The sequence below is a fragment of the Cetorhinus maximus genome, chromosome 23 (assembly GCF_964194155.1).
Source record: "Cetorhinus maximus chromosome 23, sCetMax3.hap1.1, whole genome shotgun sequence".
In the NCBI taxonomy this organism is placed as follows: Eukaryota; Metazoa; Chordata; class Chondrichthyes; order Lamniformes; family Cetorhinidae; genus Cetorhinus; species Cetorhinus maximus.
Genome location: NC_135901.1, coordinates 12,633,739 through 12,655,647, shown reverse-complemented (window position 1 = coordinate 12,655,647; position 21,909 = coordinate 12,633,739). Strand labels below are relative to the sequence as shown.

General features: G+C 42.7%; 1 gene segment (V, D, J or C); it reads left to right on the top strand.

Annotated features, from left to right (window-relative positions):
- The first annotated feature begins 1,378 nt into the window (after positions 1-1,378).
- LOC144697807 (T cell receptor alpha variable 18-like) lies at positions 1,379-5,241 on the top strand. The segment is given in 3 exon segments: positions 1,379-1,420; positions 4,740-4,794; positions 4,916-5,241. Coding segments are annotated over 3 exon segments (423 nt in total).
- Positions 5,242-21,909: the final 16,668 nt, after the last annotated feature.

Sequence of the window (21,909 nt, the reverse complement as noted above, 5' to 3'; positions counted from 1 at the left end):
AACGGAAAGTCGGAATGCGGCAAGGATACTACAAAAGCTAAGGGCCCTGACAATATTTCGGTAATGGTACTGTAGATTTGTGCTCCAAAACTGCCTGCACCTCGAGACAGGCTGCTGACTTACACCTCCTACACCGACATCTACCCGCAATGTGAAACATTACCCTAGGACGTCCCGTCCGCGAAAGTCAAGAGCAATCCAAACGGGCCAATTGCCGCCCCCATCCGTCTTCCCGAGATCAGCAGCAAAGCGATGGAAAATGTCATTGCCGGTGCTCTCAAGTACACTTAATCTTGCAATACCCTGCTCACTGATTCTCAGTTTGGGCACGACAAAGGCCACTCAGGTCCGCTCCTCATTACAGCCTTGGTGTAAACGTAGAAAAAAGAGCTGAACTCAAGAGGTGAGCTGAGGATATCAAGCCAGCTTTTGACCGATTGTGGCATCAAGGAGCACAGCAAAACTGTAGTCAATGGGAATCAGGGGGGAAACTTTCCACTGATTGGAATCACACCTAGCACAATTGACATCTTTGTCAATATTTCCATTGCTCCCACCTATTGCTGGTCTTCTTGCCAGCTTCACCTGCTCCACCCCACTTAAACAGTATAAATTTCATCACATTTTTACTTTTCTTTAGTTCTGAGGAAGAGTCAAACTGACTCGAATCGTTAACTCTGTTTCTCTCCCCACAGATGCTCTAAGACCTGCCGAGTTTATCCAGCATTTTCTGTTTTTGTCTCATCATTTCTGATCCACTTTAAATCTTTATATATGTTTTGTTGCTTTTGCGCTCAACCCCACTCAGCACCCGCAGCACCCCCGCCCACCCCCCACCCTGCCAACACACACGCACACACACCCGGCCCTTGAATTATTATTACCGCGCCACTCACAACGCCGATCGTGGAAGCACAGTAGAGCAGAATTCCCACTCTGTGTAGGTTTCTGTACGAGCTCTCAGTTTGCTTGTTACACTGTGGCTCACGGTGCAGATATAGGTGGCGGTGTCTGTAACTCGTGTATCCCTCACAGTCAGGATACTCAGTTTGTTGTCTCCCCGGATTGAAGCAGTGATCCTCCCGTTTTGATCAGCTCCTCTTGTGGCCATCACTAGATGTTGGGGTCACTAATTGGGGAGCTGCCTGTACCAACGCACCATGTTCATCACATTGGTGACGGTGCAGTTCATGGATACGATTCCCGCTTGACTAACAACTATCCGCACCGGGAGCTGCGTCACCTCATCTTCACCGGTCACTTCAGTGTAGATGAGAATGGATAAGAACAAACAGACTCTGTAAATCCAGAGCATTATTAGGTCACATGAAATGCCGGCTGAAGCAATTGACCACGGAGATCGCGTTCGGACTAGAAGATGGATATTAAGATTCAACAAGGAGCCAAACGCACGCTTCAGGTCAGACTCAGAGGTGCCTTGGTGCCGAACTAACGAAAGAGGCTGATTCCCCTGGTCTACCCGCTTCAGGATTCACACTAGCACCGGTTCACATCGACTCTGAGCTCATGTCTGGCCACCTACATTCACTACTTCATAGTGACATCGGCTCACAGTCTCTGAGCTAACACGGGGCCGCCCACATTCAATATTTCTCACTGGTTCACACTGCTCTCTGGCGGTGCCTGCTGGTAATTGCATGCTGCAATTATTCATGAGAATTCCCGCCAAGCTGCAGTTCAAATGCTAGTTGCAAGTGAAAATCGCTATTCCTCTCTGGTATAGGTCCTTTATCCGTGGAGTCTCTACATCGTGATTTCCACTGTAGCATCCAACAATTCCATTGTATTTTCCTCCAACATTCTGGCTGAAGCTTTATTGTACACGGATCATTCTCAGTGTGACAAGAGCAATGTCCTAATATTGATCCTAAAATCTCTTGTTAAAGTTTGAACCAATGTGCTTCCCGACATGGATGCGATGCAAACTGTTCTGTCGAATATTTGCAACTACCACTAGTAATACCACACTGACAACTCATAATACTAAATTTTGCTGGACAATATAAAATTCTTGTCAATATTATAATAATTTTTTGTCTCCACATCTGCTCCTTTAATCACTTTTTCATCAATAAAGTTGCTGAACACATTTCAGTCTGGAACTCACCCAAACACTGAACACAATATAGGCTCCTACTGCCCTCTGGCGGCGGTGCCATGGAACTGCAAGATGCAGCTTTCCAGCACTTGTTGGCTTTCGACCTCCAGATTCCGTTCGACAATTTCCAAGCCTAACCTCCACGCACTGTTTTTTTTTTCTTTTGATGTTTCCTCTTTGCATTTTTGACCGCACCTGCTGCTGATGGATCTGCTTTTCACAATTACTTCTTCGCCAGGACAATCATTTGTTTATTTACTTGTCCCATTCCCACAGCTCTCCTCCTGGGACACGATCCCCTTTGCCTTGCACCGTATTTCAGGCTTTTCTCTTTATGCCCTTCCGCCTTCACCGGCCTCTGTGCTTGCTTAAAATCCGTTTTTTTCTGTACCTTTATTTTCTAATTCTGATATATCAAAATGTTGACTCTGTTTCTCTCTCCAAAGCTGCTGTCAGTCTTGCTGAGCATCTCCAGAATTTTGTATTTTCATTTCAGACAATATACAGTTCCCATGGTGTTCAAGTTAATTTGATGATTTAGAATGAGGGAGGCCATGCGACCAATTTTGTCTCAAAAATTCGGAAAGGTTCTAACTCCCTCCCCCAATGTGCCCCCAATCATTTCCCTAAACTAGTGAGGGGACTTGTCGTCTTCACTTCCAGCTGGGATATTATTTCACACATTCGTCGCTTTCTGTATGTAGGTCTGAGTCATGGAGATTCTGCCTCTCGGCCGCTGTTAAGAAAGAAGAAGAAGCGGTGACTTTAAACTTTATTATGTTACTGCATGGGGCGGCATCTCGAATTTTTATGGGACCATCAACAGCCTGAAACACAGCTAGAGTTTATACTTATTAAATATCCGAGCAGCTCTGAAGATAAAGCGGATTTTGCGAAAACACGTTTTTCTGGACAAGTCGACAGTTTGACAAAATTTACACTTCAGCAATCTCTGGGCTGCAGCTGAGCGACACCTCGGTTCATTTCTGCTCATTGAGACTCACAATGATAATAACAGCTCAATCCTCGCACTGAAACTCCCGCCATTACGCACGACAATGGTTCTTCCTGCCAACGCCAGGAATAAATCTGATCAGTTGTGAAGATCACAACTAAATATTTATTTAGAAAGTCTGTCATTTGCTTCTGTTAAATAACGATATCAGCTGTGCCTGATTTTGATTGGCGCACATCACTCCGAGTCGCCCACTTTCTCTTCATAAAGTTTACAAGCACTCGCCACCAGATGGCAGGAGGAGGATGGTTCATTTGGTGCTTTGGGTCAAAACGGATTACAGATTGAGAGTTTTTAGTATTTATTGAGATTCAGCGTCGCTGGCAGGTCAGTATGTGTTGTCCATCCCTAATTGCCCTTGAGAAGGTGGTGGTGAACTGCCTCGTTGAACCGCTGCAGCCCATGCAGTGTAGGTACACCCACAGTGCTGTTAGGGATGGAGTTCCAGGATTTTAACCCAGCGACAGTTAAGGAACGGCGATATATTTCCAAATCAGGGTGGTGAGTGATTTGGAGGGGAATTTCCAGGTGGTGGTGTTCCCATCTATCTGCTGCCCTTGTCCTTCTAGATGAGAGAGATTACGGGTATGAAGGCTTGACGTGTTTGTTTAATCACTTAAATTTGAATTCAGAAACCAATATCCAATGGATGTCTGTGGTACTGTTGATTAACTAATATATTCATGTGAACGCGGCTATTTTCAATATACATTTCCTGTGAATATTTCTAAAGATCAGTTCATCGAAGATTGTTGAGCCAATACTTTTTCCGCACACTCCCATTCTACTAAAATCCATCAAACAGCCAATTCCCTCCCTTTCACCATTTAATTCATTTCAAACGCGGCGTTTCTCTATTTACCGCATTGCTGTATTTAAATCCCTCAAGTCCCACTGGTTGCCTGTATCTGGAGCGGGGTGTACGCATAGTCAGAGAGGCAGCTCCTTTGATTGGGGTTCCCTACCAGAACAATGTCAACTGTTCTTCTTCTCTGTCCTTGCCTTACAGATTGAATCTGTTAAAGGGCCAACATTAGGTTTAATCATCGCCCAGTACTCAGAATTGAGGTGAACAAATTCTCTTTGTCCATTTCTCCCCGAAGGATTGGAGATCCAATGAGTTGTGAGATCGTCGGTTTATTTGAAGACACAAGAGTTTTAAGCTGATTGGATGTCAACTCATGACGCTTCCAGGGTCAAACCAATCAGCAGGGTGGCGGAAGTTACTCAATCTCTTCCCAATTCTTGACTAAAGCAATTTCAACTTCAGCCCCTCCTGCTCAAATCCGCCACGAGTTCTGTGTCAACATGTCTCCTGTTACTTTGTATTCATTCCTCACAGCGGCAGTTATTTTAATCGGTAGTTTCACAAGTTGCACAGTGTTTTGTCATCGTCACGAAACATTGCGTTTAATCGGGCAGTTCGCTCAACACATAGGTAACAATGGATTGATCCCAGATAAATAAATCATCGGTATCCACGGACTTTGACAAACACTCGAGTTTTTAACCCATTGGCAGTTTTCAGTTTTCCCTCCAAATTACAGGAAACGAAGGCGAGGAACTGATCTCCAGAGAAGTTGCCAAATGTTCGTTTGTTCGCAGGTTTATTTAATCGGTCCAAAAAGTTTCCCGGTGCATTCCCTGAGCTGCGGGAAACGTATACATGTTTAGCTGCCCTGATTCTGTTCTCGGGTTATTGTTCAGGGGAACGGGCCGACTCTGGGGGAGACTTAGTGAAATGACATCGTTTAATTGAATACCACTCTGGACTCTTACAGGACATTGTGGAGGAGACTCTGTTTCACAGACACCGGCTTCAGTCACAGTGAGTGAAGGAGACGATGTTCAGCTGTCCTCTAATTGTACAGCTACAAGCACCATCAATTATTACCTTTTCCGGTACCGTCAGTATCCCAGCGGATCCATGGAGTATCAGCTGCAGAGGAATAAGTACAGCGAGGACACCGGAAGGTTTCCGGGGGACCGTTTTTCAGCAGAGTTGGATTACGTGAATCGCACCGTCCCGCTGAAAGTGTCTAAAACAGAACTGAGAGACTCCGCGGTCTATTACTGCGCATTGAGACCTACAGAGACAAAGAGCTGAGCTGAACCTGCAGTAGGCGACTAGGTTTGATCGTCTGCGTGCCACAGATGGGCGCAGACTGACAACAGTGTTCTTTAATAATGGTTATTAAAGGATTAAGAAAAATGCATTAAAATTCAGCCATTAACTTGAACTTGAAGTCTCAGAACTCTGTCCTCATCGTTAGTACATTATTGTGAATATGGTTATATTTAACGTCAATATGTTCTAAATATTTGGAATGAGCAGCTCACCTCAGCACCATTGAACTCTTCTACTGTTAAAACTCTACCATTCTGATTCAGCCTGTCAATAACTTCCCTTCTAATGTAAAAGGAAATGGTCGTTGTTGGAAACATTCTATCCTTGTGTCGAATCCCTGCGGATCCCGTGGCATTTATATCGGCTGTGGGTAGCTCGAATTGTCAGTGAGCAGCTCTTTTATTGAAAGACATCTGCACTGATGCCAGTACAAGTTTAAATATTTCCCTTAATAGCCGCAGCTAACAGGTTGAAACGGCAAATGTTACCAGCCACAGCTTCCGTTTGTTGCTCTCCGTCTGAGCCGGTTTACTCTTCCTGTTCTATTGGACAGATTGCTGCCGCTGTCCAAGGTTGACATCGTTTAGACTTACTGCAGAGTGGGACGAGGATCTGTATTCCTGCCCCGAAATAGGATTTACCAGACTGCAGTATTTACCAAACTGCAGTGTTACAGCCTCAGGGATCATCAAACTGAACAGCGTTTCTCCACTGCTCATTGTATCTCCGCTCAGGAACTCTCATCAGCACCTTGTCAAGGGCAGTTCGGGATGGACAACAGATGCTGGCCTTGCCAGTGATGCCCCCGTCCAATGAAATAATAGAATTATTTTTCCCCAATAAAAATCCATTCCCCACTCGTCTGTTTTGATGAAGGTTCCTTTCCCAAAAATAACGCCTGAAGGGGGAAGTCATTTCACACCTAGTAGTATCTTGAAGACCAACAATTCTCGCCCTTTCGTGAACTGGTACAACCAGAAACAAGACCAGTCTCCATAATGCATAGTTCATCTTATCAGGGGTAATGTAAACAGGAACCTACACGTCACTCACTGATCTATTCTCTTCTATGTTAACAAAATTACCAGGAATACTGAGCTGAAGATCAGCCACACACTGATCTCTCACACTGTCCTGGATTTCTGTGCCATGGAGTCCAAACTGATGAAGCGACATCACACATCCTGGAGAGAGACCCACGCTGAGAGTCCCAATTAACCCTCACCAGAGGGCGCTCTCACACCAATAAACGGAAACAGTAACAGCCTCCACTGAGATTCACAGGGATTTTCTTAAAATTGCAACGAAGCAGAGTACTCAATAACAAGAAGTGAGGCCCACTCGTGAAATTAGAATAGATTGTAATTTTAAATTGCGTTTACAATCGATCTAAACTAGTCAGAACAAAGTTTAAATGAGAGCAGGTATATAAAATTCTCAGAGTTCATTGGAGAGACAAGAATCATGACTTACATCTACTTCCTCTGTGCCTGACACAGAAATTAACAATGAAAATCTATTATGACTCTCTGTAATTTCCTGTACAATTAAATGAGAACCATTCCAAATCTCCATCGCTCTCTCTGTAAACAATATCCTGATAGCAGCCCTAAAATTACCTTTTACCAGTTTGAATTTATGTTCACTTTTCTTTTCCCTGCTGCTTAATTTAAAACACTATAATGTACGAATCATTTCTACTTCATTTAATTTGCAATAGATTTATGAAATATCACCACCCAGACCCCTTTTTCCAGATCAAAAGCAATGAAAACATTTTTTAGTTTTCTTCTTAACTCCCATCCTTGAAACTGATGAGTTGGACTCAATTTCCACCTCGGAAATGCCTCCTAAGAACCTTCATTGGAGACGGTGGAGGAGTCACTGGGCTGATAAGCTGGAAGCCTAGGTTTATGCACCAGGGGCGCGGGTTCAAATAACAGCCAGTAGAATTTAATTGCAATTGACAATAATGTTGAAATTGAAAGTTAGTCTCAGTAATGTTGGCGATTAATTTAAATTTTTGTCTTAAATGAAATCACCCGGTACACCCGTTCTTACCCGGTTTGGCCTACTTGTGACTCCAGTGGCACATCAATGACTCTTAACTGTCCTCTGAAATGGCCTAGCAAGCCATTCAGTTCAATGGCAAATAGAGGTGTGCAAAAAATGCTGGCCTTGGCAGCCACGCCCATATCCCGTGAAGGAATATGTATAAAAAATATTCTAACTGGCGAATTATTACCATCTGTACAACGCGAGGTTTCTGCCGACTGCTCGAATTCGTGAACAGCATGTTGAACCCATTTCCATTGCTTCCAGCATGTCGGCTCAAGAAAAATCCTAGCCCCTTAACTGGCAATGGCCTCCCTGTCTTCAAACAACCTGCTTAATATGACCTTGTTCACGTTGAGTTTTGCTTTCAGATTTCCTCCTACCTCCCAATCGATGTCCTATCGTCATCTATCGTGGATAAATTTCACAGGATTGATACATAAGCTTCCTGAAAAGTTGCAGCCTCAGAGCAGTGATCTGTAAACATTAAACTTATAAACTGAACAAAAGTGAAGACAGTTCAAATACCAAGTCGAATGGTTATAAACTACACCTGAAAATATATGTTCTCTTGGTCAAGAGGCTACAACTAACTGAGAAGGCGCAGAACTGAGTAAATTTCTCCATCCAGATTTCATACACATATAAAAATCCCTCATTACTTTTTGGGAGCAATTTGTTTCTGTTCCATAATCTTTACACGACGAAATATATCTTATTGATGTAAACCGAATATTAATCTCCTGTTTATCTCCTTCCGATCCTGTAGCGTGCGCAATGCAACTGGTAAGAGGCGGAGTCTTTGGATCTGCTTTTATGCTTGCACATGCTGAGGTCTCCAAAATAACCATCATCAGTTAAGAAAAGAGCCGTAACCTGTCGTCACCGGCCAACAATAAGAGAAACAGCCATGGGTGTAACTCACGTATTCTTACTGTTACCATTCTGTGAGTATTCTATATCTCATTCCAATCACTGGATTTTCATAACTGTCTGAATATAAAGATTCTCAAATTACACCCAAGGATGCTTAGTGTTTGGCCCAGGATTCTCAACCTTTCTGAATATTATCAGTGCAAGCGAATTCAGTCATGATTCAGCCCGTGTTCAGCGCACGCTCCAACATTCGTTCATACAATCCACTGATTGTGTGAGCTCCTGGTATACACCCATTGTGGATTCAAGGGAGAGCAGCGCCAAAGCGTTTTTAAAATCCACAGCATCCAGATTTCAGCGTACGTGACGCCGACCAGGATGAGTGAAAGGGGTGTTTATTACCCTGCATCGACCACAATGTTTGAGAACAGGTCCGACTTCATACCTTATCTCCTCCTTGTGAAAAGCCTTGGAAAGTTGGGTGACAGTCAAACAGCCACAGCAAAAGCAACACGTGGAAGAAAGCAACGAAGATGTTCTCACAATCATTTTTCAACCAACGAACGACTTTCGAATTGCAGTCAGGTTTGCAATGAATTAAAAAAAGTGTCACCAGAGAATCAAATACTTCATTCGTATTTGATGGATTTTCAACATTAGAAACCTTCTTAGCAACCCTGTTCAGTAAACTTCAGGAGGAATGTGTCCACTCTCCGATATATTGCAATGGATCATAAATGATACATTTTTCCTTCCGTTATACCGGTAGCTTAGAGTGTATTTCCCGCCTTGGTCAAATGACGAAATCTTGGAGGCAAAATTTCCTCTTTGACTTTGTAACAGCGACAAAGGTAGCAGAGCAGCCTAAATTGCCACTTCGATTATTTCTGTTATCAGAAAGAAGGTTTGAAATTCAAAAAAAATTCAGACACCATTGGTCATTGTAACCAGAATGAATCGTCCTGCTCTGTTTATCATCTCCTTATCTAATTATAGTGACCAGAGGAAATCGCCCTTGATTTCAAAGGAAGTTGAAGAAGGGCGTTAAAAGTGTCGAGTTACATTATTTTATTAACTGTTTAAAAACATACATTAACCATCAGTTCAACCCAGTTCTTCCTTGCTTTTATTCATTGCCTTTTATCTCACATTTAGTTTGCTCTTTTCCCTTTTCCTTTCATTCTGTTTCTTTCTCTTCTTTTCCCTGCCTTTCTGATTTAATTTCTTGCTGTCTTTAACTTTCAGTAGTTTTTAAAATTGCAGTATGCACATATATATAAATATAATATGTAAATTATATATATATATATGTGTACACGTATATTTATTATATGCATATTACATATAATATTTATATATAACTGCAATATATATATATATATGATTTCAGACTGTGGGGTTATGCATTTCAGAGGGTCCATGTGGTTTCTGTTCTAGAGGCAGAGAAAGAGAACTGGTGCGTGTCTTTCAGAGGAACGGCGTTGCAACGATGCACTGCAAGATTTTATGATGATATCTCGCACATTAAGTGGTGAACTTGGTCCCGAACAATGTATTCTGTGTCTTCATATGAGCCATTGTTGATTTGCAATTTTCCAGACCGACTGGAACCCAACCTCTTGTTTTCCAATCCAACAAAATTGGTAAAGCATTATTAAGGTGTTCTTCATGTTTCCCCAGGGAGCGGTCTTGCGGATGAAGTGCTGCAGTCGCCCGTTTCCAGAACAGTCGAGCCGGGAGATCCGGCGCAGTTTTACTGTAGCTACAGCAGCTCGGAGATATCCGCCTTCCTCTGGTACAGGGTAAGTCCGAATGGGCGGCTGGACTGGGTCATGAGCAGCACAGGGAAGGGAAAAGTTGTGGTCGGACGGTTGGAGATTGTACTTGAAATCGCCGAGAAGAGAGGCTATTTCGCTTTCGGAAGGACGAAGATGTCGGACTCCGCGGTCTATTTCTGTGTAATCCAGGCACTCACTGTGACAGCAATAGCGACCCCGCTGTACAAAAACCTGGCTCAGGGGCAGAGTCATTCTGATCTACAAAGATCATCCATGACAATATTTTTAACAATACGTGTGCCCTTTAGGTTAGATAATGCGGATTTGCACATATCATTGCCCCCGACAGCTTATTGGTAACATTGTTTTGCAGAAACATGTCATTCGGCCCATTGGTTTCTGCTGATGTTTAGGCTCCACACGAACCTTCTCCCACACTACCTGATCTAATCCAATCAGCGTATTTTTTTTTTCCATTTTGCCGTTTGGTCTTTATTTATCTTCTATTTAAATACATGCATGCTTAATGCTTCAGCCAACCTGAGTGTATCGAGTTCCCATTTCAACCAGTTTAATAAATTTAAGTTTAATCCTTTGGTGGATTTTATTGGTGACAATTTCACATTTATGACCTCTGGTTTTGGACTCCCACAGGCAGAAACCTTGCTCCAACATTATCGAAATCTTTCATGACTTTAAAGGGCTCTCTTGTGTGCCCGTTCAACCACATCTTTTTATAGAAAAGAGACCCGCCTGTTCAACCTTTCCTGATAGTGACAACTCTTCAGTTATGCTGTCATCATTGTATTTTCTTCACATGTTATTTTGTGAAGGCGCAATATTGATGCTGATCGAAACAAAAGCAACATCTGTGAGGCATTTTAAGTCCAGTTAGAAAGTTGTCCTGTTGTTACTGAGTGGGTCTCTCTCTGGACAATATGTAAGTGATGTTACAATCTGCATACAGCTGACCTCTGCTTATGGCTTAATGTGTTTTGTTCAATTAATTCACAAGATGTAGATGTCGTTGGTAAGGCCAATATTTATTGTTAGCCCCTAATATTCTTTCTGACAACTGAATGGGGGAATGGCTTGATAGGGCATTTCAGAGGGCAGTTAATAGTGAACTATATTCCTGTAGCCACATAAACGCCAGACTGGATATGGGTCATAAATTTGTTTCAATGAAGGGTGGTTGGTTTTAACGACTCACCAGTGATTTCATGGGCATCATTAACAATCATGATGGTCTTTCTTTCACGTTCAGATACATTTGGTTAACTTAATTTGTATTTCCCGGGTGGTGATGTTTCACCTGATGCTTCTGGAACATTTGCCCAGACACCTAAATGCCTAGTCCAGTAATATAAGCACTATGTGACAGTTGCGGTATTGTTATTGTTCAACCACGTGGTTCAGTGGTAATTTTAACATCACTGAGTCAAGTGATCATTGGTCCAAGATCCATTCCCGAGTATTGAGTTCAAAATCTCTAGTCCAATACCGAGGGAGTGTTGAACTTTCGGAAGTGTCGTACTCCACATACAACGTCAAATTCGAATGTCTGCCCTCTCAAGTGGACTTACAATATTCGTTGCACTCTTTCTAAGAAGAGCAGGGATGTTCTTGCTGGTATCATGTCTAATGTTTATCTCTCGTGCAACATTACTAAAAATAAAACATCATCTGCTATTATCACTTTGCTCCTTGAGGGATGTTGTTGTGGGTAATTGATCCTGTGTTTCCTACAGCAGTGTCTGCACTTCAGTGGCTGTACGGATCTTTGGCACGTAATGTGGTTGTATAAATTGCTGTATAAATGTAAATCTGCAGTTTCTAATTGTTATTATTTCACATGTTATCGTCCTCGGCAAAGGCTGTACGACGCTGGTGCATTACCACACTTGCTCCATTCCCTGTCTCCCTCCTCAGTGTAGTTGGGCGGTAGGCCTCTCTCCTGGTTCCGTTCAAAGCCCGTTTTTATCGGAATCTCAAAACTCTTCCAGGTGCAGCAAAGAATTGAACCCATCCCCGGGAGAAAATGTCAGATCGCCATGACTAAAGCATCAGCGCCCATGAACTGTCAGGTGGATAATCATAAGGGCATTAGAATAACTACATTTACAGTCTTGGCAACGATGTTTAAAACCAGCCTCCATATTTCTTTCTCCACGCCGAGGCGATTAATCCACTTCCTATAAATAGGTTGGTCCTGACTTTACAATAGAGGAAAAAACATCCCGACACTAATGCATCAAGTCACTCGGAAGTCAGAATCCCACCGTGGAACCTCTGCGCTCCGATTTAACCACCTCCTTCCTCTCCGTGTGCAAAGTAGTTTCGCTAAAGCAACATTGGGGCTGTTTATCTTCCTGCTGGATTCAAAACAGCATATACTGTCTGCGCTCCTAATGAATGAAAGCGGAATGATGGCTGATAGAATTATGTAGACAATCCACCACTCAGATACTAGTTTCCAAACAGCCGAAACATTAGGGCTGTATGCAGATCGCCTTAAAGAAATTTTCAAATTTTGTGGGGCGGTAGAACCTGAGGGAAGAAAAGGTCAAAGGGTTTCGGATCTTCTGTTGTATTTTTGTTCTGACAAGAATTGACGCAGATAACAGAAAGTGTCTGTGTGAGTGTCACAGAGAGAAAGAGGGATTGCGAGAGGAAACAGAGAGAGGCACAGACAAAGATAGAAATTTAGAAAGAGAAGGAGAATACGATAGACAAAGGGAGAGAGGGGCAAACGGGTACAGAGACAGAAAGATATAGAGGCAGAGAGAAACAGAGTCAGTCAAAGAGAGAGAGAGCCCGCCGCTCATTCTATAAAATCCTCCGGTGCAATTTCTGATTTCCAGCAAATTGTGTTTTAAGTTTGCCCCATTGTGTGATTTCAATCTGACTCAATCCGGTTCTGCTGATCAACGGATATCGAACTGTCAGCGAGCGCACTGCAGAAACCGCTCGTTTAACTGTGCTGTTTGGAATTGAGAAACTGAACAGTGAGAACGGTTAACAGCTGCACGTCTCTCAGGCATTGAGGTTAGAGGGTTAGAAAAGTATAATTGTTGAGAGCGGCAGTCTCTAGAGTTCCCCGTCACCTCTATTTATTTATTAGTTGTTTTTATTAAACTGTAAAAAGATGGGGAAATGTAATACAGAAATACCAGGAGCTCATACACCCGCCAATTCTACAACATTGTTTTGTTAAACACTACAGTGTTTAATGGTTTTAATCGCAATTGTCTTCAGTTGCCCCAATTAAATCCCAAACATCTTCAACAACTGACTTTCCAAGAGTGTCTTTTAAACCCCTCAACTGATCTGTCATTGCCACACACTGCCAAAATTTATTTTTCCTTTAAATAAATTGTTCGTTATTTCCCTGTCAGTCCAACATTCTACTTTTCTGTGTATCTGACTCTCCTCCTCTCTGCATCTCTCTCCATCGGACAAACTCTACCTCTGCATTTGGAGACATAATATTTCTGTTTACGAACAGAAGGCCATTCAGCTCCTCGAGCCTGCTCGGCATTTACTAAGAGGATTGTTGGCCTGCCCATCAACTTCAGTACCTTACCTCCATTTTCCTTAATCAACAAAAATAAAACAAACTCCCAGGAATGGAGTTCAAATGCACGTGAGCATACGTTTATTCAATTTTATGCCCATTACCTCAATCACTTGGCCATCCTGCTTCACTGGAATTACCTGCCTAGTGTTCAATCAGCCAGATGGTTAGTTGGTTTCTGTCAAAATGTTACCCATCCCTATCCTCATCTTGGAGCATATTGTGTTATGGTCATCAATGCCTAGATGCTCACCTGCCTTTACTTCTCACCCTGATTAGTTTCATTCCTCATTACTTTGTTGTTTGTTTTTGCATTTTGCTTTATAAAGGCATCCAGTGTACATTATGGTAACTTCATTCCCTTAGCGCCTTTACATACTACTTCCAGCGAAGTAATATTAGTTAGTGCAAGCCCCGTGATTATAAATCTGTTTGTTAGTAAATCCCTTGAATTGTCTGCAAATTTCTTTCTTAACTCCCTTCAGGACACACATGAATTCAAAGCTAGAGATGTGGAAATAAAGAGCTACAGAGTGACACAAAGACACACAAAGAGAGCGAGGAAAATACAGAGAGAGAGAGAATCCTGATAGCGAGTTTTATTCTAACGGTTAGCACTGCACTCAGTATAATGAATTCAGTCCCATCTTCTGGTTCCGATTCTCACTCTGTCTCTCAAGAACAATAAAGAAGGAAAAACGAGCATTTATACAGCGTCTTTCATGACATCAGAACTTTACAAAATACTTTACAGTCAAAGAAGGTTTTCGAGCGCCTATATGTGGGAAACACGACAGGCAATTTACCACGTCAAACTCCCACAAACAACATAGTGATAATGACCAGGTTATCTACTTCAGTGATGTTGATTCGGGGGGTAACGAAAAATGACAAATGTCGGACAACCTGTCAGTCTGTCATCGAAGCTGCCATTTCCACTCATCGGGTGCAGAGATGTAAATTCCTGTGCATTTTTCAGGCGGCTGCCTCATGTATCTCCACTGTTCACACGGAGGGTGAATTGTGCCCAACACCATGTGGCCTAGGATTTATGAAGTTAATGCTGTGGGCCTGACTCTCTGTTGCTGGTGTCTTTCTTAATCTGATAACATGCTGCCTTTCATCTGTTTGACACCGATATTCACAATCATTCAACCCACTGAGGAAATGGGGCCCGTGTTTCAGGATCCACCGAGCATCACGGTGAGTTACAGAGGCAGTGTGACTTTCAACTGCAATTATTCGACATCACACATTTATCCTTCCTTTCTCAAGTATTTTCAGTACCCAGAGCGAAAACTTCAATATATATTGGAAATAAATTGAGTTCCAGAAAAACATGACACAAAACTATAACAATTTTTATAATATTATGGTGGTTTATTGTAAAGTAGGTTTATGGGGGTGGGTGTGTACGATTCTGTCTGCATGATTTAGTTAAATGGGTGTCAGATAGACTGCAAGCTTGAAATTATCGAAATGAGTGAGGTGTAGAAGGGTGCGTGTAATGTTAATGAGTAAACATGGATGAGGTCTTAGCACATACGGTGTGAAGGAAAGTTGCATTTTAGATAAGTGAAGGAATGGTTTGGATTTCAAAGAGATGGTCGGATGTTTACAACTGGCAAGATAACCAAGACATGCAGCGTGCTTATTTTTCCCAAAAGGAAAGATGTCACATAGGGAACATGAAATGTTTTATATTATGGTGAAAGTAAATTTGCAAATACGTATGGAACAATGGAATTTACAGATCAAGGAGAGAGAAGCATATATAAAAGGGACTGAAAGGCTTTGTTGGGGGCGGGGTGTATGTAAGATCTAACAGGAGTGTGTGAAACAGCCTTGGGAAGCCTCCAGCCACATGAGCAAAAGTCTACTATGTCCAGTAGCTAAAGTTGGGTAAAACCCTTTGGAATTCTATTGTCGACTGGGTGCTTTGCTGGCTTGTTTTTTTAAATTTAAAATCTATTTAGGAATGTTCCCTAAAGGGGATGTGTAGTCGAAAATCAGGTAAATTAGGAAGTTTGATATTTGTTATAGTATTAATTGACTCCAATCTTATGTGTGTGCTTGAAATTTTTCATTTGTTAATAAATGCTTAAATTTAGTTTTTTTTTAATCTCTAAAGGTACTAGTGGACTCATTACTTCTGAATTCAGTGCACAAAACTTCTCACAATAAAAACAAATTGCAAAACAGTTGTGGTCATGTGGCCAAGTTTTCCTTGTAGATTTGGTCCGTCTGTCACACATCACCTGCCACGTCATAACAAACGCATTTGGGAAGCGTCTGCTCTATGGTACCTTTCATAAAGCTGCAAGAACGGTCACCTTAACCTTTCACTAGGCGAAATTGTCTGACAACGCTGTGTATAGCTATGTCATAGAAAACACAACGTCACCAGACCACAACAGGCCCGTACAAAAAGTTCTCCCTGTCTTTCCAATGTGACATCCTGACTCCACACAATATGTAGTTGTTTGGAAGCCTCGCCACCACCGCCACCCCCCACAACACCCCGCCCCCCACCCCCCCCCCTCCCCCCCACCTCTCAACCACCACCCCCCACAAGCTAAGTGATGTACATTCTGTTAAAGTTACTCGACAGTTATCTATATCTGGTTCTGTTTCTCGCCAGTTAGTCTTTCTCCACCTCTCCGGGTATGTTCTGCTCATCTCTCTGTGTGACTTTCTTCATGCCTGTCTGTCATTCTCTCTCTGCAATAACAATTTAACAAGTCCCTCGACCCAGACATTCCTCAATAACCTTGATATTTGATTTCCTTCAGCTGTTCATGTAATTGGCTTTTGAAAGGCATGTTCGAATCTGCCTTTTCCACACTCTTGTCTGATTGTGGTCTTAACGCCGTTTTCCTGCCAGCCGCCTATAACCTTTCATCCCCTTTCGGTCAAAAACCTGTCCAACTCAGCCTTGGGTATGTTCAATGACAGTCTCTACTACTCTCTGCGTAGAAAATTATCAATAAACGCCTCTAAGAGACGTAATTTTTGCTCAAAACTGTTTTGTTGGAGACTTCTTATTTTGACTTTGTGCCCCAGTTCTCGCTTCCCCGATCTCAGCATCTATTCTCTGACTCTGCTGAGAACCGCATATGTTTCCAAAACATCACCTCTCATTCTTCAAAACTCCAATGTGTATAGGCCCAACCAGGTCAACTTTTCGTCAGAAGTCAACTCCTTGTTCCCAGGAACCATCCTATTGAACCTTATCTAAACAACCTCCATGCCGTTATGATACTCCTTAAATAATGACACCAAAACTGTACAATGTACCTTAAATGTGGTCTCATCAACTCTCTGTGCAGTTGCAATATTCTAAAACAGTCTCTCCAATGCTCACATTTTGTGACTCATGTACGAGGACACCCAGATACCTGGGTGCTGTGTCAATCTGTAGTTCCTCGCCAGACATTCCGAATTTCTATTCATACCAGCAGCGTGAAAGAGAGACAGAGAGAAAGAAAGAAAGAGGCAGTGGGAAAGGAAGAGAGAGACAGAGAAAATGAGACAGAGAGAGAAAAAGATGAGGTGAGGGACAGAGAAAGAAGCAGGGAGACCGAGAAAAAGATATATATATGTCATAAAATAGACATGCGTCTGATCAGTGAGGGCAAGTGGTGCGAACAGAATGAGGGTAATGGTGTGACGAAGAGAATAATAAACTATGTGGGATGCATGGACGGATGGATGGGTTGTCGGATGGACAGAGGGACGGAAGAATGGATAGATGAATGGAAGGATGGATGGATGGATGGCTGGATGGACGGATGGATGGATCGATGGAAGATTGATGGACGGATGGATGGGCGGATGGACGGAAGGACAGATGGATGGAAGGATGGATGGATGAACGGATGGACGGTTGGACATATGGGCGGATGGACGCATGGAAGGATGGGCGGATGGATGGATGGACCGATGGATGGAGGGGCGGGCGGATGGACGGATGGACGGATGGACGGAGGGACGGACAGATGGATGGATGGATGGATGAATGGATGGATGGATGGATGGATGAACGGACAGATAGATGGACGGACGGCCTGATACATGAAAGGATGGCTGGACGTGCAGATGACTGGACAGGAGTGAAAGTGAGTGAGGGATGGATAGCTGGATGGATCTAATCGATTACTCATTTTAATTTGGATGAAGTTTACAACTGCCTTCCTTAAACTTCGATACTTGGGCCAGTGATTTATGCATAATAATTATATGTAAACCGTAATCCAGTAAACATAGAAACATAAAAAATAGGAGCGGGGGATGCCCATTCGGCCCTTCGAGCCTGCCCCGCCATTCACGATGAACATGGCTGATCATCCAACTCAATAGCCTGCTACCGCTTTCTCCCCATATCCTTGAATCCCTTTCGCCCCAAGAGCTATATCTAAGTCCTTCTTGAAAATATTCAATGCTTTGGTCTCAACTACTTTCTGTGGTAGCGAATTCCACAGGATCACCACTCTCTGGGTGAATAAATTTCTCCTCATCTCATTCCTAAATGGTCTATCCCGTATCCTCAGACTGTGACCCCTGGTTCTGGACTCCCCAACCATCGGAGACATCTTCCCTGCATCTACACTGTCAAGTCTTGTTATAATTTTATAGGTTTCTATGAGATCCCCCCTAATTCTTCTGAATTCCAGTGAATATAATCCTAACGGACTCAATCTCTCCTCATATGTCAGTCCCGCCTTCCCAGGAATCAGCCTGGTAAACCTTCGCTGCACTCCTTTCCTCAGATAAGGAGACCAAAACTGCACACAATATTCCAAGTGTGGTCTCACCAAGGTCCTGTATAAGTGCAGCAAGACATCCCTGCTCCTCTACTCGAATCCTCTCGCAATGAAGGCCAACATACCATTTGCCTTCTTTGCCGCCTGCTGCACCTGCATGGTTACCTTCAGCGACTGGTGTACGAGGATACCAAGGTCTCGTTGCACATTCCACTCAAGTTATAGCCATATAAGCATAATAATGTAATAACCTATCCGCTGGTATAGTTACTCAGATTTTGCAGATGACAGGGGTCTCAGTTTGTAATAAACAATGAGGCAGACGGTAACAAACCTCAGGAGGACGTGGAGATTCCAATTTGCCAGGCACATACCAGATTGAATTTAAGCTGGAGAAGTGTGAAGTGATGCATTTTGGTGGGATGAATGAGGATATCTGATATAAACTAAATGCTGCAAGTTGATCGGCGCTGTAGGAACAGAGAGATGGATATGATGTAATGTGCACAATAGTTTGAAGTTGGTAGTGAAGGCTGAGACTTCTCTCAATAACATTTTAAATTCTTGGTTTTTTCCAAGAGGATAAGGATGCTATGCTAAACATTTCTACCAAGCTGGTAAGGCCTCAGTTGGACTGTTGTGTACAAATATTGGAACCACATTTGATGAATGATTTGAGCGTCTTGGAGAAGGTGCGGGAGAGATTTATTGGGAAGGTACAGCTGATGAGGGGCTTTAGATTTTGGAGAGACTGGAGAATCTGCGGCTGTTCTGTGTAGAACTTAAAAGATTGAGAAAATGTTTGATGGAGATATTGACAAATATGAGTTGTTTTGGTTGAATAAATAAGGGAAGTTGCATCCAGCAGCGGAAAGCTCCGTAATCAGAGGACTTGGATTGTAATTAAATTGCAAAAGAATCAGAGGCACCCTGAGCAGCCATTTATTTACACATTGAGTTTTTGTGTTGTGGAATGCGCTGCCGGATAGGTTGGAGGAAGCATTTTCAATATCAACTGTCAAAAACATAATTGGGTAACTACTTGAAATGGAAACTTTTGCAAGGCAAAGGGGAGTGAACAGTGGAGTGGGTGCAATTTGACACCTCTGCCAAAGAGACTGCACAGACACGATGTACTGAATGGCCTCATTTTATAATGGTGGGATGAAGGAAGGGAACGAGTATCCATTGATGTCTCCAATATCTAAACATCCATTTGCTTTCTGTTCATTAACTATTCGAAGGTCTGTGCAGCGCGTGTGGGAGGCCGAATCTCTTCAACACTCCGAATGTCTGGTCGTTTTTTCAGGTTAACCCTGACAGATGTAGAGCTGAGTGACAGTGGAATTTACTACTGTGTGCTGAATATTCAGTGATACAAACTAATTCAGGCCCCGTACGGAAACTATGGCTGGGTTGCAATATAACCTGAATGGTGGGAGTTCAGTTTGTGAACACTGAATCTTCACCTCTGACAGCACCAGAATCAGAAACCGCCGGTTTCCGGTTGTAAATTTGAATCCGGAGTTTAAAAGGTTAATTGGCAGTTTGCGAATGTTTCAGATTCTGAACAAAAAAGGGAGAACTGTAACTTTCTGTTGGAAACAATGAGAGAAGAGCCTGCTATAGGGAAAGCGAAAGACAAGGGAAAGTAGAAAGAAAGATAGAAAGTGAGAGACAGAGGGAGAGAAAGGGAGGAAAATATGCCGAGACACTGAGAAAGATACAGAGGATGGAGACAAATATTGACGAGGGGAACAGAAAGTCTGTGTGTGTGTGTGTTTTTTTGAGAGAGCGAGTGAGAGAGAGGGGGCGAGAGAGATTGTGAGAGACAACGGAGGGTGCCACAGCCAAAGGCAGAAATTTAGAAAGAGGAGATAGCGATTGACAAAAGGAGAGAGGCACAGACAGAGACGGGGACAGATTTAGAAAGATATAGAGGCAGAGAGAAACATGCAGACAAAAAGAGAGAGCCCGCAGCTCATTCTATAAAATCCTCCGGTTCAATTTCTGATGTCCAGCAAATTGTGTTTTAATTCTGTCCCATTGTGTGATTTCAATGTGACTAAATCCGGTTCTGCTGATCAACGAACATCGAACTGTCAGCGACCGCACTGCTCGTTTAACTGTTCTGTGTGGAATTAAGAAACTGAACAGTGAAAACGGTTAACAGCTGCACGTCTCTCAGGCATTGAGGTTAGAAGGTTAGAACATGTGGTTGTTAAGAGCAGCAGTCTCTAGCATTCCCCCCTCATCTCCTTTTATTTATTAATTTTTCTTATTGAACAATAAGAAAATGGGGAGGTGTAGCACAGAAATAGGAGGGGTTCATCCACCCGCCCATTGTGTGACATTGTTTTGTTAAATACTACACTATTTAATGTGTTTAATCCTAATTGCCTTCAATTAAATCCCAAGTCTTCAAGCATCAATAACTGGCTTTCCAAGATCGTCTTCTAAACCCCTCAACTCATCCATCATTGTCACACACTCTGCCAAAATGTCTTTTTTAAAATAAATTGTTCGTTATTTCCCTGTCAGCCCATCATTCTCTTTTTCTGTGTCTCTGACTCTCCCCGTCTCTGCATCTCTCTCTTTTGGCCAAAACCTACATCAGCATCTGGAGACATGAGATTTCTGTATAGGAACAGGCGAAGGCCATTCAGCCCCTCGAGCCTGCTCGGCATTTACAAAGTTGGTCTGCCCATTAACTTCATTAACTTACCATTTTCCTTAATCAACAAAAATAGGAGCAGCACTGGGAAACAAACTCCCAGGAATGGAGTTCAAAAGCACGTGAGCATTTGTTTGTTGAATTTCATGTTCATTACCTCAATCAATCGACCATCCCGCTTCAATGGGATTACCTACCCACCGTTCAATCAACCAGATGGTTAGTTGGTTTCCACCAAAACTTTATCCATCCCTATCCTCATCTTAAAGCATATTATGTTATGGTCAGCAATGCCAAGGTGTTCCCCTGCCTTTACTTCTCTTCCTGATTTGTTTCATTCCCCATTACCTTGCTGTTTTTTTTTTACGTTTGGCTTTATAAAGACAACAGTGCACATTGTAGGAACTCAATTCCCTTCGCCCCTTTACCTACTTCTTTTGGGGAAATAATACTAGGTAGTGCATCCCTATTATTAATATTCTGTTTGCTACTATATTCTTTAATTTGCCTGCATATTTCTTTTTTCAACTCCCTTCAAGACACACATCAATTCAGTGATAGAGAGATAGAAATAAAAAAGCTTCAGATTGACACAAATACAAAGAGAGAGAGGAAGAGAGAGAGAGAGAGAGAGATGGGGCCCGTGTTTCAGGGTCCACCGAGCATCATGGTGAGTTATGGAGGCAGTGCAATTTCCACCTTGTTCAGCTTTTCGTACAGCTATCTCCATGCTCTGTGTCACTGTGTGTCTGTAATCCCATCATGTTCAGGTTTTTGTACAGCTCTGTCCGTGCTCTGTATCACTGTGTGTCTGTATTCCCATCATGTTCAGGTTTTTGTACAGCTCTGTCCGTGCTCTGTATCACTGTGTGTCTGTATTCCCATCATGTTCAGGTTTTTGTACAGCTCTCTCCGTGCTCTGTA